Source organism: Furipterus horrens, unplaced genomic scaffold, assembly GCF_987537825.1.
Source record: "Furipterus horrens unplaced genomic scaffold, mFurHor1.1.pri manual_scaffold_11, whole genome shotgun sequence".
NCBI classification, from domain to species: domain Eukaryota; kingdom Metazoa; phylum Chordata; class Mammalia; order Chiroptera; family Furipteridae; genus Furipterus; species Furipterus horrens.
Genome location: NW_028327181.1, coordinates 47828239 through 47855721, shown reverse-complemented (window position 1 = coordinate 47855721; position 27483 = coordinate 47828239). Strand labels below are relative to the sequence as shown.

At 49.7% G+C, this 27483-nt stretch overlaps 1 protein-coding gene across 1 annotated transcript in view; it reads left to right on the top strand.

The window, feature by feature from the left end:
* Positions 1-26826, top strand: part of COX10 (cytochrome c oxidase assembly factor heme A:farnesyltransferase COX10) — a 117278-nt gene extending 90452 nt beyond the window's left edge. Inside the window, exons 6-7 of the mRNA XM_090291936.1 lie at positions 12139-12371; positions 24987-26826. Coding sequence (XP_090148062.1) covers positions 12139-12371; positions 24987-25393 — 640 coding nt within the window. The 3' untranslated portion in view covers positions 25394-26826. The remainder of the gene's footprint in view (positions 1-12138; positions 12372-24986) is intronic.
* The last annotated feature ends 657 nt before the right edge of the window (positions 26827-27483 follow it).

Sequence of the window (27483 nt, the reverse complement as noted above, 5' to 3'; positions counted from 1 at the left end):
TGTCCCAATGCATGTCCACCTTTCTTAAAGTGCAGCTCTTTGCATAGGTACCACACAGATCATTATGAGGCAGAACAGCAGAGGAGATGCGAGAGCCTAACCCCAGCAAAGAAGCAGCCCCACTTTCTGGTCAGATGCTCACAACCACCGCAACAAAACCACACCCTGCGTCAGGCCGTCAGTGCTCAGCCTGGAGGCAGAATGGCACGAACCCTGCGGGGGACTGAACCTTTAGAATTCTCCCTCTCTCCTCCTCTGCAAGTCATGTTAAAGGCCGAAGAGTGGGGATGCCCAGTCTGCTAAATATAGACTTTTATTTTGTCCCCCCTTTTTTCAATTTTTTATTTATTGATTAGCGAGAGAGAGAGAAACATCAACTTATTGTTCCACTTGTCTGTGCATTCGCCAGTTGATCCTTGTCTATGCCCTGGCCGGGGATCGAACACCCAACCTCGGCAAATGGGGACAATGCTCTAACCTAAGGAGCCACCCAGCCAGGGCCTGTTCTCCCTTATTAATATAACTTATATAACTTCAGTGATTCTCAAACTTCTGTGAACACAGTTATTTTATTTTTCTTTCTGGAATTATACACACATAACCTAGCATGTACTTTATGGAAGACTTCAAGGGATTTTGTAGGATGATTTGAGTATAATATACTTTTACCTTAGGGCAGACCTAAATAGACTGTAGCTCCACTGGGCGACAAGAAGATGAACGTGCATCTGGTCCCATCACGGTTTGATTGCCAGTCTGGGGCTGCTGCCCTTTGTCTGTGTTGTTCCAGACAGAGGAGAAAATGGCATTGAATATACTTAATAAAGGATAGTAAGATCATTGACTGTTTTTGAAATAGTCAATTACAATATAAACATACCCCTGACATTTTAGGCAACAGAAATTTTCTGTAATTTTTTGAGAATCAAAGGGGAAAACCTTAACAACTAAAATAACATTTAATGAGAATAAAATCTATGAAATTGCATTATAATTTGTTTCATTTTTCCAAGGAAAGTTCAGAGGACAGTGCTTTATTACTTTATTGCCTACATAAATGCCAATTCTGTATGTCTAAGGTATCACAGAAAAAAGAGGAGGAGAAGGAAAGCAAGGAAGGAAAAGATTGTCTCCCTTATCAACTGTTTGGAAAAATGCTGCTTTTTCTGTTTTCCTCACTGGTGAAAAGGAATTTTTATACTAAGATGACATGTTTAAAGTCATCCTACTCTTGTTATTCGTTTTTCTGATTGTCTAGTCTCAAGAGCACTGTGGCCTTCCATGCATGCAGGTTCAGAGACATCCTTTTGCAGCTCCTGTTTACCAGATGCAGTTCCCCGTGGGCCCGTGTCTCTCTGCTTTTCCCTTTGCTCTGGGGCCCTTGTGGTCGAATTCTTTCTCCGAGTCTTAAATGGCTTGGGGCCACTTGGTGCGCTTGAGTCCATGGTGCTTCCCAGCACTCGGGAAGCCTCCCAGATGCGTGTGGATGAACTTGGAGTCACAGTGCGCTCGGCAGCGTTTGCTCTCGCACGTGCATCCGAGGACGTCCCGAGAGAAGTGCTGCTGGGTCAGAAGGGCACTGTGTTAACTAACCTCTGGTCTCGGCTCCTCGCCACAGAGTTCACCGCTGTCAACCTGCGGCCGCCGCTGCATCTGTCTCCTGAGGCCGAATGTGCGCGCAGCCCGCCCCAGCCCAGGGGTCCGCTGCTGGCCGTCCTTCCCGACGCACGTGGTGCAGGAGCTTGCGGCAGGCAGAGTCCCGTGCGGTTTGTCTTCGGCACCTCGTACTTCTCTGCCGTTTTTACTTCTCCAGTAACTTCCCTCCTTCTCCTCTGTGTATCACGCCGGTATTCAGTTCCTTGAACTCCTTCCACTTAATGAAGCTCTGTGGCTACTTGCAACGTTGGATAATTGGATAAAATGGGTTTAGGAGTTTCAGGGTGGTTATGGGGAGGGGTCAGAGGAAGAGGTGCAGTTACAAGTGAATGTCCCCAATAGTTCCTCCTAAGATACATCTCAGTTCTTCAAGGAGAACTAAGCATTCTTCCACAGCTGGTAATAGCTGCCAGAATCTACCCCCTGTGTGTGGAAGTTGTTGGGGGCGCACAGGACCTGTGGGACCCCGTCTCTGCGGTGTGGTCTGCATGCATTGGGACCTAGAGACCAGCTTGCCTGGAGCAGGTGCTCGGCTCAGCCTCCCTGGGGTCCCTCTCAGTACCTCTTCCAGCCCCACTGCCCCATTGGGTCCTTTTCTTCTGACATTATATTTGGACAAGCGGTCCTTCTGTCTCAGAGAAAAGTCTGTTGAACCAGCTGCTACATGTAGTGTCTCTTCTGTTCTCCTCTTTTTGTATAGCCAGGCTTCTGGAAAGAGTGGCCCACGCGACACTTCACCTGTTACGTTTCAGCTTCCACCCTCACTGTTCATCTCTGCCTTTCTCTCTACTTCTTTATCCTTCTCCCTCTGATTGGCTCTTCTGATCCCACTTTCCCTTAAATTGACACATCATCAACATGGTAACCTTGCCTTAGTCCCCAAGGTCTTCCAGCTGAATCCTCTGTCCCAGTTCCAAAGCCCTGTGCGAGAAAATTGGATTGTCCAGGCTTGGTGCACTCAGTCCCTGTGGCCATGGAAGGAGTGTGGGGGCAGTTGGGGGCGGGGGGTACCTAAGGCTGCCCCTTCCAGGGCTGCAACTGCGTAAGGCGAGCCTGCCCTCGGCTGGACAGGCATCCCAGCCTGACTCCACTGTATCTACTCCCGGTGGTGACCCAGCTCCCACCTCGGTACACACACTTCACACGAAATTCTCTCTGTTCTTTGCCATCAAAGCCCAAGGTAGAAATTCTTTGTTACTGAGTCATATTTTGCCTCAGACGTACATAGGTATTTATCCTCTGACACTGTCTGCCCCGTATTTGGCAGGGACATTTGGAGTGTTTCCTGGTTTTCTCAAAGTGGAAATGTTCTGTTTTATGTTCTTCTCTTTGTTTTTAGAGAGGACATGGGGATATAGACACATTTAATCTTCCATCTTTATCCAAATTGATGTTCTTCAGACTTAGATTTCTAATGGATTTTACACGTGTATTTTTTTTTAAAGTAATAACCTTTTTTCTGATCTATTCTAATTTAAATTAATCTTTCTTAAGAATGTCAAGGCCTAATGTTTCCTCTGTACATTTTAGAATTAAATAATTCCCTTGTCTAATTCAATTCATTAAGAATTTATTGATCACCTATAATGTTACCAGCACTGTCAGTTCTGTTTTTATAATGCTCAAAAGGCTTATAATCTCACTGAAAAAAATTAGCCAGATGCATAAAATGCTTAGCAGACAGGACAGAGGAGCCCATAAATATGTATTGGGTGAAATGAGTGAATTGGTACAAACACACAGTTCTTTAGGAGGTCAGAAAAGAAAATTCGGGTAAGGACAGACTGGCCAGTGAAAGCTGCCTGCAGAAGCAGGGCTGGGCTAGGCCTTCTTCCTTGTTATTTTAAAACACATCTGTATTTTGATTACGTCTCCTTTGATTATCCATTTTTCAGCTTGGTGATGTTGACAGGGAAATAATACATGTCAGCATTAGTTTCCCCAGCTTAATGGATCAGATGAGAGGGATCCATGACTTCTGAGCTTTGGGTGTGGGCTGTGAGCCGGAGAGATAGAACGGTAGGGCCCCGTGAAAGGTTATTTAGAGAGGATAAATTTAAACACTTGGAACCAAGGCTGGCCATGGCCAGTACCTGGTTTTTCAATGAATGACAAAGATGGAGTTTTCAAAATGAAATGGATTATTTAGCTGGCATTATTAACTTAAAGAACAGGGTTTAGCTTAAGTATTATAGGGATTTACAGGAGACATTTTTCAAATTTACTGAAGGTTTTACCAGTAAGCACTTAAGCAAATGTAAACGTCTTGTGGGCTGCAGGGGAGCTATGAACGTTATTCATCACCCAGTCGCACCAGCCAGCAGCCGCGCGCCCAGGCCAGGCCACAGCTCTGCAGACTTTCTAAAGATTGTTATGATTAGTCTCTTTGTGTGGATATATTGCAAATGTACTAAGAACGTAAACATTTTTTAAGTAAGAGATTTCTTTTTTTAGTGTTAACCAGCCATTTGAAGTGGCGGGAAGAACAAATTTGGTCTAACATAGAGAACTTTGTTCTTAAAATAAAATAATTCAGCATTATGAGCCACGATATGAAGAGTCAACAAACAGCTTCTGTGCGTCTCAGCCCTGCCTGGTTGTTGCCGTGGGTGCACGAGAGGGACACTGAGCAGCAGCCCTTTCTCTTGTCGTCGTAAGAGAAAGGGAAGAGCGTGTGATGGTTTTAAAGCATCGTGAGTTGTGCACGTTTGCTGACAGCAGCCCTGGGGATGGCGGACTCTTCAGTTCTCGTGTCCCTTCCATAGCCACAGGTACTCAGATATTTTAACATAAATATGAGGAGTTAACTGTCAACCGCAGTAACTAAGCTGATCACGTGTAGCCACTTGAGAAGTCATAGGAGCAAACACCTTTTATCAATAATCAGAGTCATTTAGCCTAGTGTCCTGTCACTTTTTTCCTTCTCGTTTCAAATAAGGCGATGTGAGAGGTTTGACGGGACCACATGCTCTTCTCCGCGACGGGCGTTCCGTGAGCCGCTGTGCGTCCTAAGGCTGTTCTCTTCTGCGTGGTTTGTGAAAGTTTGTTTCCGCCCCCATTTTGGGCCCCGTCTTGGACGTGGGGAATATAAAGGGGAATGGTACAGGGTATGGCGCTGAAAAGACGAGGATGTGGTGGGAGGGGAGGTAGGGCCGCAGACCCTGTGCTCCTGAGGGCCGGGGAGGACCGTGCCAGCTGCAGGGCATGCGGACCACCCATGGGGAGGGCGGGCGTGGGGAGAGGCTGAGGGGAAATGTTTCTGGGGGACGCGCTGATGTCTAGGCTGAATCGTAGCGGGCGAAGAAGCAACACTCACAGGGAAGGCTGAGGGCAGTGTCGGGAGGAGAGGTGAGAGGGTGCGCGTCGGCTCTAACCCCAGCCGAGGGGCCCACGCTGTCACAGAAGGGCGCGCGCGCCTGGACCGCAGGCCAGACCCTGAAGAGCCCTGTTCGTCTGGCCATCTGTGCTTTTCTGCATTCGCCCACACTTAAAAATAGAGAAATTGAACATAAAGTCCCAGGCTCCTAGGCTTTTTTGGCGTATTTCCTCCTGTGTCTGCCAGCCAGACCTGAAGAGCAGTCCCCATGCTTCTCACCAGTCTAATTTTTTTAGGTAGGCCCCCTTCACTCCCTATGTTGCCAGCCTATCCCTGGGGGGGTGTTGTTTGCAAACCCTGTCCTAGACCGAAGGCTCCGGATCCCCGTGGGTGGTGCAGGAGATGGACTTACTATACTTTACGTAAGGGAACTAAGCTGCCTTTTCCTTTTTGTGTAGAATCTTGTAAATTAAAAAGGAAGGAGTTAGAGAATTAAACCATCTGGCTCAACGAGGAAAAAGGAAAAGCCTGTGTCTCCCATGTGGCAGGTGTCCCAGGGGCTGGGGTAATGGAGGGACTCATAGGTGGTCCCTGAGCTCGCCGAGTGCTGAGGACAACGCTGAGAGTGGATCCTTACACTAGGAACTCATTTTCATGCATGGGGCCCAACAGTAGGAATCTTTCTTCTGCAAATTTCAGTCATTGTACAGATAGCTTATCCTTAATTTAAACCGAATGATGTAGCCTAATTCAGGAGTCACCTTGTGCTTCTTCCTGAATTAGAACGCTGAATCTCAGAGGTTCACAGTGGAGTCAGGGTCTCTTAGCTTTTTTTTTTTTCATATCTCTTTCCTACTATTAATAAGATTCTTGCAATTTTCAAAACCTCAATTCAGCTCAGACCTACTTTGTTTTTCTCCTTGTAAAAAAAGAGCTTTTCTAATATATGCCACAGTCTCCATGTCCTGAATAGAACCATACCCATAATACTTCTTTATTCTTGAATTTCTTTTAAATGTGTTTAGATATTTAATTTAATTTAGTTTTTAAGTAGGTTACCATCATTTTTATGCAACTGATAGCTTTTCAAACATTGCTGTATAAATTTTCTTTTAAAATATGTTCCTTGTCCTCATTTTTTCACATATTCCTTAAGTTGCAAATTTATGTTAGTCCTCTGCTGCCTTGCAGTATCTATAACTCGAGACTTCTTCAGAAATAAAGTATTCCTAAATAACATTCTGGGGAGATGTTTTTAGAATAGTTATCTGTAGAGACTTTCCCCAAGCTCAAATGTCAAATTTATACAGGAAATTAAAGTTAAATTGGCTTGGTTTGATTAAAGTTTGGGGTTTTCTTTTGTTTTTGAAGAAAGGAAATTTTATTTTGTAACTTAAAAATCATTTATTCTGAAATAATGACCCAAAAGTATGAGATTAATTTTTATATAAACCAATTACTTGCAAAACTGCTTAAAATATAAAGCTTTCTTGATTTAATATAACATTTTGTAGCCCTCTCTGACACATTACTTAAACAGAAAGGCCATATTTCTCCAGCAAGTTATTTTTAAAGTCAGGTAATTTAAATTACATTTATTAAGTACAATAAATAGAAATCAAATTAAAGTTTATATATTTCTTCTCATTTGTCTCTAATTTTTATAGAAAATTCCACTTTGATCGAGCTACTACAGATTGGTGTTTAGTAAACAAAGAAATATGTTTTAAAGAAAGAATAAATAATTCATAGAAACGTGTTGACAAATTTCCCTCACTCATAGTCTATTAGTTCCTTTTCTACAGTAGCCTTAGGCAGGAAAGGCAGGCGTAGAAAGATTCCATGCATTGACGCTTGGTAGAAGGATACCTCAATTTAAAATGTAATTCAGTTTTGGATATGAGTTTGGAAATAGATCATCATTCAACCCTCAGCATGAGCCATAAACCTATTTGCATGAGTGAGTGAATAAATAGAAAATATATTTTTAGTTCAAGAAAATCACCAGATATTTTTTTCTGCCACCATCCTCCCTCCATCAAACAGAGCTATTTTCATTAGTCATGCATTAATTGTTTTATTGAAAATTAGGATTTTTTGCAATATCATCATACCCTGCTTTCCTGATCTTTCCTATATAGATTTACTCCAGGAAGAACCACTCATAGAGATACTAATTTCTCTGTTCTTAATGAAGGCCATTACAGAAACTACTGTAGATGTGCGAGCGCACCAATATTCTTAAAAAATATTTTCCATGCGATCAATCAAGTTTTTCCTGGTGCTGGTTTAAACAATAATCTACTTGATATATCTTCTCTTTATCCCAGAACCATTATTCTTGCAAATTCTCTTCCTACTCACAGTGTCAAAAAGAATTCTTTGCTTGTTTTACTGGTATATTTTCATTGTGTACAAGTTCTGCTGTTTATCTAGATAAACCCATTGTTTATCTAACTCTTACTCTGCCTTATTTCAAACAAGGCTTCAGTTAACTTGTAAAAGCTAGGTAAAATATGACAACCACCCCCCCCAAAAAAAAAAAACACCTCATAAAAAGGAGACTTGGGAGAGACAAATTAGAGCCCAAAATAATAGATCTAAAAATTGCAAACTGTCATCATCCTCATGCCAGTCCACCTAAAAGCCACCCCATGGAAGCGGAGCGCCTGCTCTCTGCTGGTTGGACTATCTGCACGGCTGATTAAGGAACTAGCTAGGTGCATTGTGTTTCTTTCAACTAGCATTTGATAAAAGTTGTGTGGTGGGGTGTTCGTGACTCCTCAGAACCGTCTAAACGTGAACTTCTGCTGTTAGATGCATGGGTGCTTGTCTTGTTGCTGGCCGTCCTGACAGGCAGAGGGATCCTTCTGCAAAGTAGACCTGATCGTTCCCCTATGTCAACAGCAGGGAAAGCCTTGTTGACTCAGCATTTGCCCAGAGGAGCGTTCAGATGCCTTGATGTGGCCTTGTTAAGCAATCTGCTCTCCCAACAGGCCAGCCCCACGCCCCCCACCCCCGTTTTTGGCCTCTGCCTTGCTCTCTCACCTTTGGCCTGCCTTCTCACCTGCGGCTCCCTGCCCGAGACACTCTTTTCTGCCTTTGTTGCCCAGTTCCCGCCTGTCCACTCGGTCTCTGTTTGAACAACATTTTTTCCTAGAAACCTTCCATGCGCACCCCACCAGTCTCACATACCTTTGCGGCACCGCTCTGATGGTTGCTGCCTAGTTAGCTGTCCCCCACTCCAGAGTAAGTGCTCCCCGGGTATGGCTCGCTGTATTATATCCCAGGTCTGTCGTCTGTCTCCTTCCCCCTCCTCCTCCTCCTCTTCCTCTTCCTCTCCTCCTCTCCCCATCCTTTCCCTCCTCCTCCCCTGATCCGTTCCCAATCATTTTCATCTCAGGGGATGCAGGAGAAAGTTAGGCTACTTGTACAGTGGGGTGAAGTGAAGGAGCTTCTAAACCTAACGTGAGTCTGCAACCCACCTAAGGATTCCAGCCCTCAGCAGACCTGAGAAATAAGGGGACCAGTAAGCTGTATCATGCACCTGTGCCCCACGTACCGATGGGGGTTGGGGAACTGAGGATTAAATGAGCGAGCCAGCAGGTGAGCCTGAGTACATGTACAGATCATGTGTCCAAGTTATTGTACGTATTATCTGTTTCTCATCTGTAAAATGAGGATAATACTGTCTTGATAAACACATTTTACATTGCTAATTTTTGTTTTGTTTTTAATGCCATACCCAGTGTTGATACAGATTCTAGAAACAGGCTTTCTCAGATAGCGCTGGGGGAAGTGTCTACTGGTATAAACTCTGGAGTACAGATTGGTGGTACAAGTCAAAGTCCCTAAAATGTTCAAGATCCCTAAAATCTGGCTCAGCGATCTCACGTGCGGGAATTTATCCTCAGAATTTTATCCCAATCAGTGTGGTGAACAATAGTCTGTCTATAAAGTATTCATCCCAACATTATTTCTAATTAAAGAAATAGAAAAATATTAAGTGCCCAAACAGGGTATATTGATGGAATTAATTGTGTATATCCATAGAACAGACCACTGTGTAACTAATAATGATGGTGATGTAAAAGAATTCTTAATGGCGTAGGGAAATTGCTAAGATCTATTAACATAAAGTAAGTAACAAAATCACAATTCAGTATGTTCTTAGTTATTTTTTAAGTAGATATATTACTAGGAAAAGGCTAGGAAGAAATTAACCAGTATGTTTCCCTGAATAACTAATATAGAATTTCTTTGTAATTTTTGGTAGTTTCAATTTTTCTGAAATGAGCACACATGACTTCTATAATATGTTTTAGGAAATATAAAGCATCATGAAAATACAGCTCAGAGTTTGCAGTTGGAGCCCCTTTGCCCATAACATGAGAAAGCCTAGACGTTCACCAGCTCAGCCTCCTAGGCCAGGAGGGAGCGGGGTTCCTTGAGGCGCCTCGGTGCTGAGAGTGATCGTGGCTGCCTGGTACATGTTCTCATTTCATTTACACGCCTTGTCAACCCACTTGGTTTTTATTCACACTCCTGAGCGCACTGATTGAAACTCCAAAATTAAGCCTCATATGAGGTTTTCTGTGAGATGAAACTTACACATAAAATTGCCTATCTCAATAAATTAAATTCATGTGTGCTTTTCTCAAAGGGCTTTCATAACACTAGTGCTTTGGAGTCTAGCTGGGTTCCACAGGCCTTGGAGAAGGAACGAACAGCCTTCTTTTTTCTTTCTTTCCTTTTATACAAGGTCCAACTGAGGAAAAATAAAAATATTTATGAGCTACGTTTTCCTCCCACCCAAAATAAAACTAGCTTTTTAGAATCCCATAGGAAAAAAAAAAAAAATCTGTTCTTCAAAACTGTAAACTGCATTACTGGAAGAAGAGCGACGGTTGTACTGTCTGCACTGCTTTTCAGCCGCCTAAACTCTCCCCGGCACATGTGGGAGATGAACAGCGCAGAGGCACCGTCCTGACTTCACCGTGGCTGATTCGGCCGCGTCAGGAAGCCAGGGGGGAGAGCTGTGTCAGTGGGTGCTGAGGCAGAGTTGGGGAGCAGGCAGGAAAGGGAGGGGTTGAGGAAGTAAAGACATATGTAGCCCACCTCATCGGGACGTTTGGGTTTAAAGGGGGAGAGGAAGGACTCTGGGAGAAGCAGGAACAGTGTGACTGAGCTGAGGGTGCAAAGGTCAATGGACACTGAAGACAGAAGATGAAGACAGATTTGGGGGGAGATTGAATAAGAGCGGAAGTGGAGAATTTATCTTTGAAAATGGAGATGCTCTCTTTCCCCCAAATGGGGGAGAGGTCTGGCAGTAAAGTCGAGGATACTTGTCACTGTCACATAGAAGGGAAGGCCATCTGCCACGGGTATTGGGGGCCAGGGTGCATCTGGAGACTTGAGAAGGCTGGAGAGGGGCTAAAGCAGCCCCTTAGGGGGCACAGGAGAGGGGACCCGCTCCCGGAAGCCCCGGCACAGCTAACCCAGCCCCGCATGGGCCCTTAGTGGGACTGCAGGCTGCCTCCAGCAGGAGTGGAGACAGTGGGTCACTAAGATTCAGAATGGGAGTCGTCAGGGTGGGGTGATGGGAGAAGGCAGCGTGAAGACAGAGGGCGCGGCAGGGAGGGCTGTGGAGGTCATTGGCCACGGGATCTGTAACCGGGCCCGGGGGAGGAAATTCACCCTCAGGACTGACCCTGCAGTAAGCATCCTGACAACAGCAGAGTCCTTGTGTGTTCTCTTTTTCCATCGGAAGTCCAGCTCCGTTGGGTTCTGTCTCCAGGGCAGAGTGGTCACGGGCCTAGGATGAGAGTGCGGGCCCCAATATCAAAGCCACTCCCAGCTTTGTGTTCTGTTTCCCTGACCTCACTTAGTATTTTCAGCTGATGGGCTCTCCTGTTCTCCCCTCTGCATTCCCAGCCGAGTGCTCACGTGTAAACGCGGGTTTCTGCCTGCCGTGGGAACCTGTAGCCCTGTGCTGGCAGAAGGGTGTTAGCTCCTGAGGCGGGGGAGGTGAAGGTTGTCTCCCTTTGTGGTGGGGGGGGGGGGGTGAAGGTTGTCTCCCTTGATGGGGGGGAAGGTGCAGTTTCTCTTCCTTGGTGGGGGAGGGTGAAGGTTGTTTCCCTTGGGGGTGGGGGAGGGTGAAGGTTGTCTCCCTTGGGGGTGGGAGGGTGAAGGTTGTCATTCTTGGGGAGCTGGCTGTGACTGAAACCAGAGCACCCAAGAAGCTGCATACCCGTGACCCTTGCTACCCAGTGAGCATGCTGTGGAGTCTGGTTGAGCGGGATCACTGAACTCTGTGGAAGCGGTTTCCTCCAAGGCAGAATTATAGCTTCTGTAAGGAGAAGGCCAGCCTGAGTAACCTGCTTTAGGTTTCTAAAGAAAGAATAAACAAACATGCATAGAGTCAGGAACTAGTAGATCCAATTTATATAAACTTTCAAAAAGTCTTCCACATATTCTACACAAAGTTTACTCTAAAAAAGTAGACTCTCTTGAGAATCAGGCTTATAAGGATCACTACCATTGTATAGTTTTATTTGACAATTTTCTTTTATATTTATAGCACTGTGACCTTCCCTTGGGAGTCCCATGTCCATAACCTGACTGTGGCGCTGGCACCGCGGAACCTGTCATTTATTACAGGGAGGCCCAGTATTGCTAATTAGGTGACGCTTTCCAATAAGGTATAAATAAATGGGCAGAACTACTTCCAGAACTAAGAAACTACTTTTTGCCCAGATCTTACAGTATCGTATCCTGAGCAGTTTATCCGTAGCTGTCACTCAGTTCGCACTGACTGTCAAACAGAACCCTGTGCCACGCAGACATGTGCCCTGTGACCAGCTCTCCTGCACAGGTGAGGCAAGGGAGGCCTGGCGTCCCTCAGCCAGGAGGTTCAGAACCTCTGTTCCAACCGAGAGCACTGTCCCCTCCACTGCCAGCCAGCAGGGTCGGGAGGAGCAGCCACAGCTCCTGCAGACACAACCCCTCCTCGTTTTCAGTGTCATAAAGAAGATGCCCCGTAACAGGGCGGGGCCAAGGCCACACCGCCTCCTGGAGGGCGGAGGATCCGCACCTCATCAGCTCGACCGCCCGCGTGGCTCACCGGCCTGGAGAGTGACTGCTCTGTGTTCTCTGCTCTTTCCCAGTCCGTTGCTGGCCGTGTCCTTTGCCACTTGCTGTGCCGTCCCAGGAGTTGCCCTTCTGACCTGGGGGGTGAACCCACTCACGGGAGCCCTGGGGCTCTTCAACATCTTCCTGTACACCTGCTGCTACACGCCGCTGAAGAGGATCAGCATTGCCAACACGTGGGTCGGAGCCGTCGTCGGGGCCATCCCGCCGGTCATGGGCTGGACAGCAGCGACTGGCAGCCTCGACGCTGGTGAGTGTCTCACACGCGGCTCCACAGCGTAGGTGCCGGGTCTAGGCGCTCGGACGCCCCTCTGCCTGAGCGTCAGCACACGCCGCTCAGAGGCATTTCCTTCCCTGACCTGCGGCACTTGGTGTTCGGTCCATTTTGTTCAGGGCTGATTCTGTGGGCAGTGCACGGACGGGGCAGTCTGACATGCCGAGCTCATGGGGGACCACGTCTCCTTGGCTTTTCTCTTAGACTCGGGGACACAGTACTGTCGCAGCCTGTGAGGACAGGTACGGTGAAAAGGAAGGGCCTGGAAATCACGAGCCAAGTTAGCACTGGTGGTTCGCTCGGGCTGTCCCCTAGCATGGGGGTGTCTGGTCCCAGGCCTCCACGCCCCTGTCCCGTCCACGAACACTCCCGCAGGCAGGCCTGCTGCATCAGCTCTCCACTCCCACAGATCTGGGTTGTATCCCCTCTTAGGAAAGGGCAGACTATTTTCATTAGTTTCTAACTTATTTTTATATGATTTGCTTAACTCATTCTTGCTGTCTACAATAAAGCCATTGAGACAGTTCCACATTTTTTGGTGGTATGTCACAACTAAATTTGTGGGGTGAAATAGCCCACTTTTACCATCTGTAAGGGAAGTTTCACAGTCTAATTAGTCAAGTAATTAGTGTGTTTGACCGACACTTAGGAAGGAAGTGGTGAGGTTTCCTGCAATATATGTAAGTACATATTTTTCACATGAGAGATCAAAGGCAGTTGACCATAAACCATTGCCTGTAAGCCACATTTCTGAAACTTTTCATAAAAGCTCTTAGACTCCGATTTGGCAAGCCTACCAAGATGATTACACCTTTGCCACGCTTGTCTCTTAGGATGGTTTTCACATCCTGTAAATGTTGGCATGCCACGAATCTGCAAATACGGTGTCTGCAGTGCACATGCTTGTTTGCTCTCCATGTGGGAGGCTTATTCGCCACAGAGTGAAGCGATCAAGAGCAGGGGCGCCTGCGTGTGGAGCCGGGCTCAGCACTCGCAGCTGGTGCCCTTCCGAATGTACTTGACCTCTTTATGCTGCTGTTGCTCCATCTCCCTTACGTGGGGCTAATAATGGCCCTTCTCCTGGTGCTGTGAGGACTGCATGAGTTATTATCAAATACTAATTTATACAATGGGTAGTTAATACAGATCAAGAAAAGTCATGAGATTTTATTGGTATGTAAACAGCAATAATTGTTGCCTGGCTGTTGTTTTGAAGACTGAGGTGTCTCCTGGCTCTGTGGGAAAGGGCACTGGGTTCATCTGTGTGTCTGTAGGTGAGGGAGGGGGTGGACCGCATCAGTTTGGCAGCCCGGGACTAGGTGATGGCCGAGCCCCCTCCCAGCCCAGTTTACAATGTAAACGTAAAGAGCACGCCTGTGTCCTCCCAAACTCCTGGTCAGGCTCCTCCTCCTCACTTCTGCCTGGAGCCTCAGCTCTGACTTGATCCAAACTCCCCGTCTCCCTTAACCGAGCTCTCCTGGCCCTTCCCATTCCCCTAAAGACCTTTCTGGCGATTGCCCGGCCGTGCAAAGTGGGGGCCGTGAACGACAGTGACATCCAGGTTCTCGACCCCAGTGTCGTCGCGTCCTCAGTGACCCGGTGAGGCTGCTCTCCACGCGTGCTTGCCCTGCTCTGAGCCACCTGCCTGTCCCTCTCCAGTCAGGACGGCCAGAACCTAGTCAGTCTCCTTTAAGCTGGAATAAAGGCACAAGGCACCTCAAACTGCAAGGCCAGGGTCAGGGTCAAGTGTTACAGCTGCAGGGACAGGCATCACTGGAGACAGCAGAGGACAGTCAAATCCAGGGCCATGGAGAACTCAGTCACCTCTGTCATGCAGGGTCCTAGGGCCCAGGTTCCTGCTGAGGGCTCACTGCCCTTGGCACACTCTGGGCAGTTTCCCGTGAGGAGCTGGCGCCTCAGCACACGATGCTGGAGTTGCATCCTCGGAGGCCAGAGGAGCAAGAGCTTTGCAGGAGTCCACAATCTGGATGCGGCTAAATTGCCGGTGGATACATTCTAAATAAAATTTCAGGTATAGCATTTCTGTGATCCAAATCTTTAAGAGGGACAACTAAGAGCCAGGCTATCCCTTGTTTTAGGTTGTGGGATGAAAAGGCATATTTGTCTTGAAAAATGAGACGCATCACGTTCTTGAACTGACCCCGGCCTAAAGTAGAGCAGCCTGAGGAGCTGTGCAGCCACAGAGAGAAATCCCTTGTCCGTGTGCAAGACGGACTTCCATCATCCTTTTTCTCTCATTCTTAATGACGCCCCACGGGACACACAGTAACAGCACGATTTACTTCCCCCAGTCCTAATTTACCACAGGTCAGATTATATACCTGAAGTCTCGTCAAGTTTATACAGAAAGAATAATGCTACTTTAGGTAATGCTTCAAACTGCTTCGAAGAAAGTTTCAAAACATTATATTGATAGCACGAACTTGAGATAAGTAAGAAGTCTTTGAATGAATGGGTGGGTGCGTAAATACCTTCAATTTTACAGATGACAAAACTAGGTCAATCCATGGTCAATTGCCAAATACTCACTGAAGATGCCAGACAGGAGGAAGTGACATAAAGAAATAAGGTCTCGGAGGGAATCTAGTTTAAAAATGTGTATTGCTGGGATTTTAGGAACTAGGTTGAAAATGATTTTATGTAGTTTTGCCGTCTTCTAGAACTGCACTATCTTATAAGGCATCTACTAGCCCCATGTGGCTTTTTAAATTTAAATTGAAACTAAATAAACTCAAACATTCCGTTTCAGTCCCTTTAGCTGTATTTCAAATGCTGGATTGCAAATGCTCACAGCCCCCTGTGGCTTCTAGCTGCTGTACTGACAGTGCAGACACAAACATATCCTCACAGAGAGTTCATTTCGATAGCACTGCTTAGAAGGACCAGTTGATATCCCTGTGACCCTTTGTCCCACTTCCCTCACGTGAGTTTGTACTTGAATAATAGGGCCTTGTGCGAGACTCTTCCTGGGGTCTAGCAGAGTCTATAACAGTGGTTCCCGTGAGTTCACATCAGCATCACCAGGAGGGCTTGCTAAAACTGAGACCCCTCAGGCTTCCTCACTCAGCTGGTCTGGGCAGGGCCTGAGAATTTGCATTCCTAACACATTCCCAGGTGCTGATGCCCAGGTGCAGAAACCACACTTAGAGAATGACCAGCCTGAAAAGACAGAACCAGAGAGAGCTCTAGCTGTTAGAAGGCCTTGGAAAGACCAAGGGGCGGGGCAGAGGGCGTGGGCAGGTGGTATTACCTGAGCTGCACGAGTGGTGTTATTTGTACAACCGCAGAGGTTCTGTCTCTCATCGGAGTCCTTCTCTTAGGGGACTTGTTTGCTTGAAAGAACCCTTCAAAGAAAAAAATGGCCCCCAGTGTTTCCTTTCTTCAGTGGTATCTCCAAACCACTTTACCTTTGAACCTCCAAAGACTGATCGCTTTGGAGAAGCCTGTGAGTAGAGAAGTCCAGAGGAGGGACACTGTGTTGAACTGTCCTGCCAGCAGGAAGAGAAGGGGCAGGTGAGGAAGGAGGGATGGAGGCCATGCGATTGCCCTCCTGGGGGAACAGCCTGAATAGCAACCGCTGGAGCTCACCACCTTCACCCACAGCCTCACTGTGCAGGTGTCAGCTGAGGACCTACTGTGTGCTGTGCACTGAGAGCTACAGATATACTAAAATCCAGTCCTCATGGAATCACATCTCACTCAGCATCTTCAGGTAATGAAATAACTGAAGCTAAGACCTTTAGCAGGGAAGGGGTCTTGAGAGGGCTACGAGCCCATCTAAGGCAGCTTTGGAGTGTGGTGACTTCTGGATTAAGTCACGATGCGCCTACCTGAGAGGGAAAGTGCCTTCCAAGAGGAGGGAAGGGCATGTCCAGAGGTGTGCAGGCACTGGAACCAAAGCAAGAGTGAAGGTGGGGACAGGAGCTGAGATGAGCTGCCCCCTGGAGGAGTTCCGACTGCGGAGAGACAGAGCGGACCTGTCGGAGGTGTGAGCAGGGCCCCACAGCCAGGATTACTGAACACTGGGCCCAGGTGGGCTCTTCCGTGGTACTGGGAATCAGGTAGTTGCTGAAGCCTGCCTCCATTGTCCTCCCAAGCTTGGGCATCTTCTCTCACCTCCTGCCGTCCTGCCCTCCTTATCAAAATGTCATCCTTTGAGTATTTAGTGAAGCATCAGTTGGATGGTCCTTTGAAAGACCAGCTTGGGAATACTAGTGAACCTGCCACTGGGAATGAAGGGTAAATGTCCAAAGGGAGGCAGTTGCCCCAAACATGTTCCCTGCCTTTGCCCCACCTTCCCTGGCTACTCAGCCAGGACTCCACATGCCCAGTGCTGTCATCTGTCACCAGGCAGGCACACCTGTGCAGAAGCCCTTTCCCAGGGCTCAGTGGATGGTGGGCAGGACTGGAGAGGATGCAGCTCATGGCCAGTGTGGGATGGGAACCCTCGCCTGTTGAAGGAGCTACCTGTCTAGTTGGGAGATAGAGGACAGAGGTGAGTACAGCAGCCGGAGAAGAGGGTGTGCGTCCCAGTGGCTTGTGGAGTAAGGAGGAGTAGGTGATCGGAAGGACCCCCCCCCCCCCACCATCTCAGCAGCTGGCTCTCCTGTGGGTTTTGTGGTGGCTGCAGGGCGGGTGAGGACCCCAAGCACAGGACAGGTTCTGCTGCCTTCCCTCCTCCAGTAGAGGCGTGGAGCACACCATAAGGGTAGGTAGAGATGATTCTTTGAGGGTCTGATTTTTTCCCCCACGGCTGCTTTATTATTTTTATTCTGTTTTGTTCTGTTTTCTTTTTTCTCTATCAGATAGTGAAGAACAATTTCTCATTGTTTTGGATGCCCCAGTGGTGTGGGTCCAAACCTGTGCGTACTTGCTCTGTCGCTGGGTTAATCCAGCGCAGGGTGAGTGAGGCAGGATGGGGGGAGGGGTGAAGAAAATGTAACAGGTTAGCATATGGGAATTGGGAACACTAGTAGGTCAGTGTTAGTTCTTGATATTTGCTGTTTTATACCTTCACGAAGAACCGCAGAGCCCACTTTCTCGCTGAGTGTGCAGCACAAACAGCTCCCGTGGAAGTTTTGTTTAGAGAGGGCCGTGGTTTCAGATGCGCCCGCCCCGTGCTCGCTCTGTGTGTCTAAAGGTCGTCACCAGAAAGGTCTTTATCTGCGTCCGCTCCTCTCTGAGGCCAAGCCTTTTCCTCCCTCCTGCCTAATGACTGTTGGCTCTTTCTTTTTTTTTTATTTTTTATGTTAAACTGCTGTTACTAGAAAATATTAGAAATCCTTACAAAGGAAAACTCCGGAAGGCCACAGGACAGGACCACTCTGGTCCCTGCTCTGACCAGTTTGGGCCTCAGGAATGGCAGTGTTTGGTTGGATTCTGCACGCAGCGCGCAGCAGGAAGGGAAGTGACCTGCGAGGCCCCGGTAGAGGGCAGAGGGCACTGACGATAAGCCAGGCCAGCAGACACCAGCTCCCCGCAGGCCTGGGGCAGGCCTGGGCATTGGGCCTCCACAGTGTTTATCTCCAGAGTCTGTTTAGTTTCTCAGTGGCTTCGGGTTAAAGTCTCTTCCCCTCCTCCTTGCCAAGGCCACCTCTCTTTCCATCATCCCCATTTCTTAACAAGGCTCAGATTCTATTTTGTAATTTTCCTAAATTTGAATAAATCCCAAATCTTGGGAGTTTAGGCATGGGCCTGGGTGACAGTCTTGTAGAGCCGATTTGTAAATTGCCTTTGGTTTGTGATTCAAATGTTGTTGTGTGGTAAACATTAATTATGTCAGACAACATTCAGTTACAAATGAGGACTTAGAAATGGGCTCTTATCAGGAAGTGACATTTGGCAGATGGATGGTTTTAGTAACAAAAAGAGAATGAGTTTTCTTAGCCTCAGATGGTAAACCACAAAACGTTAAATACTGTTTCACTTTATTTACCTCCTTTATTCCAGGATAAGAAAATAGAATAGAGACAATTTATCCACTCATTCATTCAACAAATATTTGAGAGGTTACTAAGAACCAGGCACTGTTTAACCCAAACACTTTTAAAGATTTCCTTTAAAATACTGCCTCAGTTGAACTCAAACTCGAAAATGAGTATGTTCATTTTGTGTGAGATTTGCCTTTATAACTAGCCTTAGAACCTCAGATCAATTAAGATAAGTGATATTTTTAAAGACAGAATGAACAAGGAATATTAGCATACCAAACAACACTTCGAGCCCTGTTCTCCCCAAAGACAACACAGAAAAGGCTGGAAATCCGTTGCTAGACCTGAGGTTGGCAGAACACTTGAAGGCCGACTTTGGTTCTGAGTGTGCTCCCGTCCTGTCAGCATGCTGGTTGGCCGTCACGTGACGAGCTGGGCCGGTCCTCCTGAAGGCAGTGATGGCGAGCACCTCGTATGGCAGCCTGCGCAGAGCGCAGAGCACACGGCTCATCAGTACGGGTCGAGGAATGGATTAGTATTGGGGCAACAAAGATGGGAAGAACCGCAGATGCTCAAAGCTGCCCTCAAGGGGGCTGGTAGGAAGATAAGAGGAGGGGGGGGGCACTTTTTTCAGAGTCAGACCGAGCTTTGTGCTTCCTTTACTCTGGTCTTTCCCTTCAGATGATCTCCTGGTGACTCCACGGGACAGGAGGAAGAGTACAGCAAGGTTAGGGGAGAGCGGGCCCCTGGACGCCCTTCCTGTGCCCTCCATTATTCCTACATCACTTCCAGAGAAGTCTCCGAGGGCAAGCAGTGATTCCCGAGCTCCCATTTCCTCTTTCAGAGGACTTTTAATCTCCCCTTTTGTGGCTGCGCAGTTGATACACTGGCCCTCGTCCTCTTCCCTTTATTTGTGGCGTCCTCAAAGTCTGTTGCCCTGTTGTGGCTCATCTGTTTCACAGGCTCCTTTGTGTTAACCCTCAAAAGAAAGTCTTTGAAATCTGTGAGCATGAAGCTTTGGGTTTGGCTCAGCTTCCCTAGCTAGCCCCCCGTTTACATAACCATGTAACCCTGACAGCACAAATGTAACCAGTCTTGGAACGGACAAACTACCGAGGGCCACATAGAGGGGAGCCCATTGTACTGGGGGAACACGGTCTCCCAAACCCAGCACCAAGGTTCACTGGAGCTGTGTTTCCTGATGCTTGTCAAGGCCCCACATGAACAGTGAACGGCAGTGAACGGGCTTGGGTGGGAAGGATGAACGTAAGTAAGCCCAGCGCACGGGGAGAAGCGGGCTGAGACACTGCACCCCGCTCCAAAAGGGAGTTGTTCTTGGAAGAGCACATGCCGAGTCAGAGCTCCAACTAGAGAGTTTAGTCTCCCTTCTCTTGGAAACTGTTTCGCCAGAACTGCCTCGGCTTTGCATGCCAGCAGGAGGATGGAAGTATGCCACGGCAGCAGTTCTAGATTTGAGCAAAGAGTTTAGAAATACATGTATTTTCAGAGAGTCACGGGGAAGACATTGATTAGCCTTGCCCCCCTCCTACGCCCCCCCTCGTCAGGGCAGGGTGCCAGGAGATGAGGACTCTCTCTAGCTCTTGCCTCATGCACCGCACCGCGTAGTAGATGTGCTCTTTAATATTTCCTTTGTGTGCGGAGAAGTAACACCGCCCGGACCCCAGGAGGGCCTCTGGGGCTGCCTAAGAGCTCGAGTCTCAGCATCCTGGTCTCAGGAAGTCGCTGTCCTCTGGAGAACCAACAGCCATAGACAGGCCACCTATTTCACAGACTTCCAGTATTTTATATATTCATAGACCAGCAAATATTTGTTGAAAATAAAGGAAGCAGACATTTCTTCCAGATATGATTAAATCAAATATGTACAAAGATTCTGCAGGTAAGTAGGAAAATGAGCAAATGCATTTAACAGAAGCACAAAACCATAGTTTGTATGCGTGGATTGAAACTCCAAGACCATCTTCAGATCTCGGTTTACAAATTACTTCTTCCAGGAAGCCTTCCCTGCCTCTCCAAGGCTGTTTGGAGCCCCACACGCCCTGCTCCTGACGTCACATTGACGGGCTGTCATCCTGTGTGTGTCGTCTCTCCCCCTGGCCAGGCTCCAGCCGCGGGCCTCGAGAATAGACTGCACCCATCACGTAGTGGGCACACGTGAATATTTGTTGTTACCAGAGATCGGCCCAATAAAAGCAGACGGCTCTGGGGGAGTGAGGCTGAGGGGAGGCCTTTGAACAGTAAACCGAGTGCTTTATGTTTACCGCACAAGGAAGGTGGGCATCCCGCCCCCGGACTAATTCAAGTCTTCCTGCTCTCGTCCACCTTGTCTCGATGAAGAGGGTCGTTTGTTTTCCGTCTTGTAGGTGAGCAGAGGCCGTTGCAGCCCATCAACGAGAGCTGTGTGGGGGCTGGTCTTCTGATTCCAGCCCATTACAGCTAAGCTGTGATTTCTGACCTCTTTTGAGACAGGAGCCGAGCCCATACCCAGTTTCCTTTCACATAGAAAGCAGCCCGCTACTCTTAGGGAAATAATTGTTATTATAAGCAGAAGCGTAACTGAAAAATGTGTACTGAGCAAAACGGAATACCCCAGTTGGCACACTGAAAAGAAGGCTTTGAGAAAGACAAGGAAAATCCCCCTGGGCCTGATATTTTCACCAGTTCGAGGCTGGTTTCCCAGCTGACGTTGCTCTTTCTCAGCTACTTTGACGATAAAACAGATACTGAGCTCTGACTTCTGCTCTCTCCCCCGTTTCTCACTCATCACTGACCTTGTTCTTGACTGGACACATCTTGGTCTCGTCGGTTTCTGTGCTTGTGACTGTCATAACTGCAAACGGGAATGCGGTCCGACCTTTGGCACAGGGACTGCCGGTGAGCTGGGGCCGGCTGTATCGCGGACCTCGCGCTCAGAGCCTCCCAGTGCGGTGCCCTGAGAGTCTTTAACAGCACTTTCTCTTCACTGGTCCCTTTAAAATCCAGAGAGCGTTCTATGTTCCCATCAAAATGCAAGGAGCCGTCTCCTTCTGTCACCCTGCCCTTCAGTGCCTTCTAATCCCCCAAGGGCGCTCACTGTCAGGAGAAACACTGTAGTCTATTAACTGCGCACTAGCATTATGCCTAAAAAAGCAGTGTACATACCTTAGTTTAAAATACTTTATTGCTAAAAAATGCTAACCATCATCTGAGTCAATAGACTTGCACGATGCAGGGTTGCCACAAACCTTCAACTTGTAAAAACTACAGTGTCTGCACAGCACAGTAAAACCAGGTATGCCTGTAATGGCAGCAATCCTCTTACCTTTGAGGCGCCAGGAGTCTTTGGAAAGTGCCTCCGCCGTTTCTCCTTCCAGCAAGAGCCCCCCTGCTCAGCTCCACTGGCCTTAGAATCACCACCCAGCAGTCAATATATGGCGGCAGTTTTCTACAAGGGCTGGTCCACTGTGCTGCACACCCTCCGGCAAGTTGATTAATCTTCTCCTTTGTGAGACAGAGTAGAACCGCCCACAGGAAGGGCTGCTGTGCGTGCCGGAGAGCATATTCTGGAGCCTCACTCCTCTACCCAGCACCGGGGCCCCACAGCCACGAACGCGGAGGTCAGCGGGGGTGCTCTGCAGGCGGCTCTCGAGGCCAGAAGCGGGACTTCATGTCTCCCCCATGAGCACGCTCACCTGGGCGTGTCCCCGAGTGCCCCAGCTGAGTACGAGTCCCCAGGTCGGCCACCCTCAGCATGCCTCATGTGTCCCCTGCCATTTGTTGCCACACACCCCCTTTGGTGATCTGCTGTGCTGGGGGGGGGCGGGGAGGGCACCGAATCCCCGGGCCCACCTTGTGGCCTCCCTGCCTCACTGCAGCCTCCGTGCCCTCCAGCCAGGACTGAAGAGTCTCCACACAGGATCTGGGTCATGGCTTTAAATGTCACCTTTGGGAAGCCTTCCAAGAGCAGTCCGTCTCCAGTGGTTCCCATACTGTCACCCCATTTTGAGTCGGTAAATAACGCTCGTTGCTGTTCCTTGTGTTTATGTCAGTCTATCCCTCACACTTTAAGCAGGGCCTGTGCTGTTGGCCGCGGCCTTCCAGCACCCAGAATTGTGCGTGCACGTGATGAGCTCGGTCCCCCACTTACCAACGGAGTCCGCAGAAAGTAGCTCCTTCTCTGATTATCGGCATTAAAATTGCAGTGTATTTGCAGGAACTAAGACATGTCTGTAGGTTATTCACACACATTTGGGGGCTACACTAAAACAGGAACCCGAAAATCAAGTCTTTGTTCTGTTTTCTCCCACACTGGGAGGACTTGATTGACTTGCAGGAACCCACCCCCAGGACACTGCCCGCGGGTCTGAAGGTCGGCCCACGCCTGCTCAGGCCCTACACCCCTGCAAGTCCCCCTCCGTGCGCGCAGCTGCCGGGTGCACTTTCTTCAGGAGTGGCCGAGGCCCCCCCGGAACAGTCTGAGTGAAAACCGCTGTTCTCTCCCTCGGATGCCCCCGTTGTCCCTGTGCAGTTCGCTCTACTGAGGAACGCAGATAAGAGATTAAAGGGGGGCTCGTTTCTCACCCTCCTTGGCCCGTGGGCACAGCGGAGCCCAGACCTACTTGCTCGGCGCCTCTGAGTTGTGGTAACTGTTCTCTGCTGGGTGGGTTCCGCGGTAGCCGGAGCCCCGCCCCCCCTCCCCCTTCTGAACAGCGCACAGGCGCAGGCTTCGGGGAGCCCGGGTACCTGACGTAGGACTGGGTGCCAACTCCCGGCCTGCCCGTGCCGACGGCGCTCCCGGGGTAGGCCGCGCAGTGGTCTGCTATGTCCGTCCTCTGGTCAGGGGCCCCCCAGGAGACAGTTCGGCGCCAGAAACGGGGCTCCGGGGACGGAGCGGGTGGGGAGTGGCGGCGGCTCACAGCCCGGTGCTGGGAACACTGAGCCGGCCGCCGTGTGTGCCAGAGCAGCTCCTTTTACGCGTGGGTTTCCACTGAGGACGTGCGGCCCCCCCCCCCCCCGCTCCAGCCCGATACTGAACGGCTCCCCATTGGTCTCGGCACACCAGCCGCACTGGCCTGCCTTTTTTATTTTGTTTCGTAAGGTACCGCACAGTAAAACTGACCTTGTTCCCTCTGCCGTGCGGCTGTGCAAGCCACACCACCGACTGCTCCCCCTCCGGTACCCCCCCCCCCCCCCCCCCCCCGCACCACCGCACGCCTTCCTGCCCCGGGGCCTTTGCAGAGCCTCCGGACTAGCTTCCTTCTCCCTGGGAGCCCGACCCAGACGCCGCTCCCCCGACCAGTCTCCCCGACTCCCCGACGCGGTCAGCCTCGTGCCGCAGGCCCCATGGCGCGTCCCCCTCACAGCGCTGCGGTGCTGACCTGCACGCACTAGTGTGGCTCTGAGGGATGACGCGGACCCGTGGCTCTGTGTGCACGTGCCTTCCCCAGGGCCGAGCCCACTGCTTGCACGTAGTGGGCGCTCAGTAGACATGTTTGCATGAGTACGTGAGTAATAAATCTCTCACTCGGGAGTGACGGTGGCCCCTGCTGGCCAGACCACCTTGCCATCTGGCATGGAGGCGGGGGGCTTCGTGTAGTGGAGCCCGGTTTTGTATGAGACAGGGGCGTTTCGAATTCCCCCTTCACCTCCAGAGAACGTATCAGCATCTGATTCGTTTGTTTAATGGTTATGAAACTTACCTGAAATCCTATCATCAGGATTAAATGAGGTCAACTGCGAAGCCTCAGTCACGCAACAGTGCTTCGTCAGGGCAGGCTTCCTTCCACTGCGCAGGTGGGGGAGACCTGCTCTAGAGGAAAGTGCTGTGTGATGCTCAAGGTGCTAACGAGTCCTTGCTGAGAAACCGCAAAACCGCAGACAGGCCGTTGTTCTACATCGGAACCGGTTCCTTTACGCCAGGCCGTTCCTTAAACGCGCGCTGTGTTAGTACCTCCTGTTTGCCGCATCTTGCAGGCTCTGGGGAATTGGAGAGCCGTGTGCCAGGCACCCGCCCTGGGGGCTGCCGCGGTCCCTGGTGGAATAGTCAGTAGGTATACAGACAAAAACCAGGGCATCCCCAGGCAGGCCTGCAGCTGTGTTCCTTTTCTGTCAGTGCTCGGCAGGGAGCTGCCAACTGCCCTGGGATGGGGCCTTGGGGAGGAGGCCAGGTGGGCCCGCAGTGGCCTCCCACCTGCTGAAGCACCTCCCTGGCAAGGCCCAGTGTGTGGGCACAGAGCTGAAAGCCCGGCCCAGGTCCCACTGGGGCATCCCCACCTTAAACACGTTTGCAAGTGTGTCGGGGCCTCTTATATTGTCACAATGCTGGGCAGGAGCCACCAAGTCCTACTGTAGGGGCAGCCCACCCAGGAAGCCAGGGGAGCTTAGTGCAGGCGGCTCCCCGCTGAGGTGAGAAAGCGGGGGGGGGGGGGGGGGGGGGTTCTTGCAAGGCATTCAGCTCCCCACCCTGCCTGTCTCCGATGCGAGGCTGCCTTGGGCAAGCAGAGCTGAGAGCAGAGCCCTCAGAGAGTCTGAGATCTGGTGACACCGGACAGAGCGCCTCAGGGCGGGCAGGGGGATAATAAGGTGAACGAAGAGATGCCTTTGTCAAGTCTGTGATGACACATTTGCTTCCCTTGTTCAGGAGCCTGGCTCTTGGGAGGAATCCTATACTCCTGGCAGTTTCCTCACTTCAACGCGCTCAGCTGGGGCCTCCGAGAGGACTACTCCCGAGGGGGCTACTGCATGATGTCGGTCACCCACCCGGCCCTGTGCCGGCGCGTCGCCCTGCGCCACTGCCTGGCCCTGATTGGACTCTGCACGGCAGCCCCCATCCTGGATGTTACCACATGGACCTTCCCTGCCATCTCGCTCCCCATCAACGTGTATATTTCCTACCTCGGCTTCCGGTTCTACGTGGACGCGGACCGGAAGAGCTCCAGGAGGCTCTTCTTCTGCAGCCTCTGGCACCTGCCCTTGCTGCTGCTGCTCATGCTCACCTGTAAGCAGCCGCCGGACGGGACGACGGACCGGGGGGAACCTCAGGGGTGAAATCACAGTGGCGTGTGGGGAAAGAGAAAACATACAGGAGACGCACAACTTTTTCCCTTTGCTGTTAGGCAGGAATACTTTGGTAATTCTGGAGCGGGAGGATTATAAGGGTTTAGTACAAGGTTGTAAAATGATTTGGTGCTTAATGATCACGCAACAGATTTTTTTTAATGATGATATACAAAATGCCCCCGAAATACGTAATGGGTTAGCTCGGTAGATTAATACGAAAGAGAGTATTTTTCTCTTTGAGGGTCTTTACATATCTCTTCTCCAACCCCACCCCTCACATAGATGAACAAGTGCACCTCTTCCTTGTTTGCCCCTCGCCGCACACACCCCTGCCTGCCACATGGACCATGCAGGGTGACCACTCACTCTGGTGTCTGTGGTTCTGGGGGTTCAGGTCCCTCGAACACCATGTCAGAGGACATGCTCGCTGCTGGCTGCAGCACCCCTCCCTGTGAACGGGCCAGGGCCCCAGTTCCAGCTCTGTCTACCCCACACATATTCTCAAGCGCATACTCCCTCAAACGATGATAGAATACCAAGGATGGTCTGTCGCATGCCATTCGGAGGAAAAATTCCAAACGGTTGCCTAGGGAATCTCAAACTGACTGCCAGTCCCAGCCCACCCCCAGGACATATCAGCATTTCAAAAACTCCAAGGAATCAAAGGAATCTTTATAGTTCCCTGTAAAATACAGGAGGAGTCTGAAGCATTGCTTCCTGGAAGGGTAGAAACCCCTCTGACTCAGCTCTGTCACAGTTCTCTTTAGTCCTTGTGCAGATGCTCAGCTCCCCTTCGGTGCACGGCTCGTCCAAGCCCATCTGAGGAGGGAAACCAGAAGGTGAGCAGGGCTACCTGCCCACATCGCTCACATTCTTGTTCCTTCATTGAGGAACATTTCCATCCTGGCCTCTTCTGAATTCAGAAATTAGCCTCCACACATCCAGTGGCTCTGAGAGCCAGACCCCGAGTTGGACTCCTGGTGGGGCTGCCTCGGGTTCGGGGAGCTGTGTGAGTTTCCCGGTAGCCAGGTGTGACCGCAGTCACCTGTGGTTCCATCAGTCCTTCACAGATGCCCCTCATCCACTGCCCAGTTCCACTTGCCTGAAGGTCTTGAAGCTTAACAGAATGTTTTAATTACTCAGTCTCCCTGTGGGAATTCATTTGGAGAGTTTAAATGACATTTATTTAAACAGTCGTTGCAATATGCCTGATATCTCAGAAATTTCTCAAGCGAGTACAGCTAGCATCGGATCCCTGTTTCTGCTCGTTGGAAATATTACCTCTTGGCTGTGTCCAGGTTGTTTACCGTGGGACCGTGACTCAGGAACGTCGGGAAAGAACATGCACAGCTCGTCACCGCCCTGAAATTCATAAAATGCTTTGGCTCTTTCTCTGCCGCAGTAAAGGGGTATAATAAGAACAGAGTGTGTGATGTCATTTTGTTTAATCATTTGTCCTGAGCGTGGACAGTTCCTGGTGGAGTTGACAACATTTGTTTGACTCACTTTCACGAGCTAGCAGAAGGTTGGAAGGTACCTCAATAGTTCTGTTTGCAGGTGGAAGGAGTGAGCCTCCTGGAATTTTGATACCCGTGCACCCAAAAGCAAAGGACCGTGACCCCCCTGCCCCCACCCTACCTTCTGCTGGGAATCATCCCATCTCTCCCTTCTTCTTCCTCCAAAACCAGTACCAAAGGAATACTCCTTGGGGACTCTTTGACCTGTCCTGCTCAGAAAATACCAATGGCATGCCATCTATCCAACATGAGAACCGAGCTCCTTACTTAGACCCAGCATGCTCTCTGATTTTCTCCCCTAGAAACTTCAATGTGAAGCCACTTCACTGACTTCTCGCTTCTTCTCACACCTCTCGGAAGGCATGCTGGCCCTTCCCAGGCCCCTGTCCTGTATGTCCCAGGGAGGACTGTGGAATTCACACCCCCGTGACCCCAGCAGCCCCAGCAAGGACAGCTGCTCCATCATAAGGACTGCACACTCATCAGCACATCCCGTGTGGGTGATGCATATGACCCTAAGGGTTCTTTATCCAGTGTCTCTGGGAGACAGCGCCTACTGCA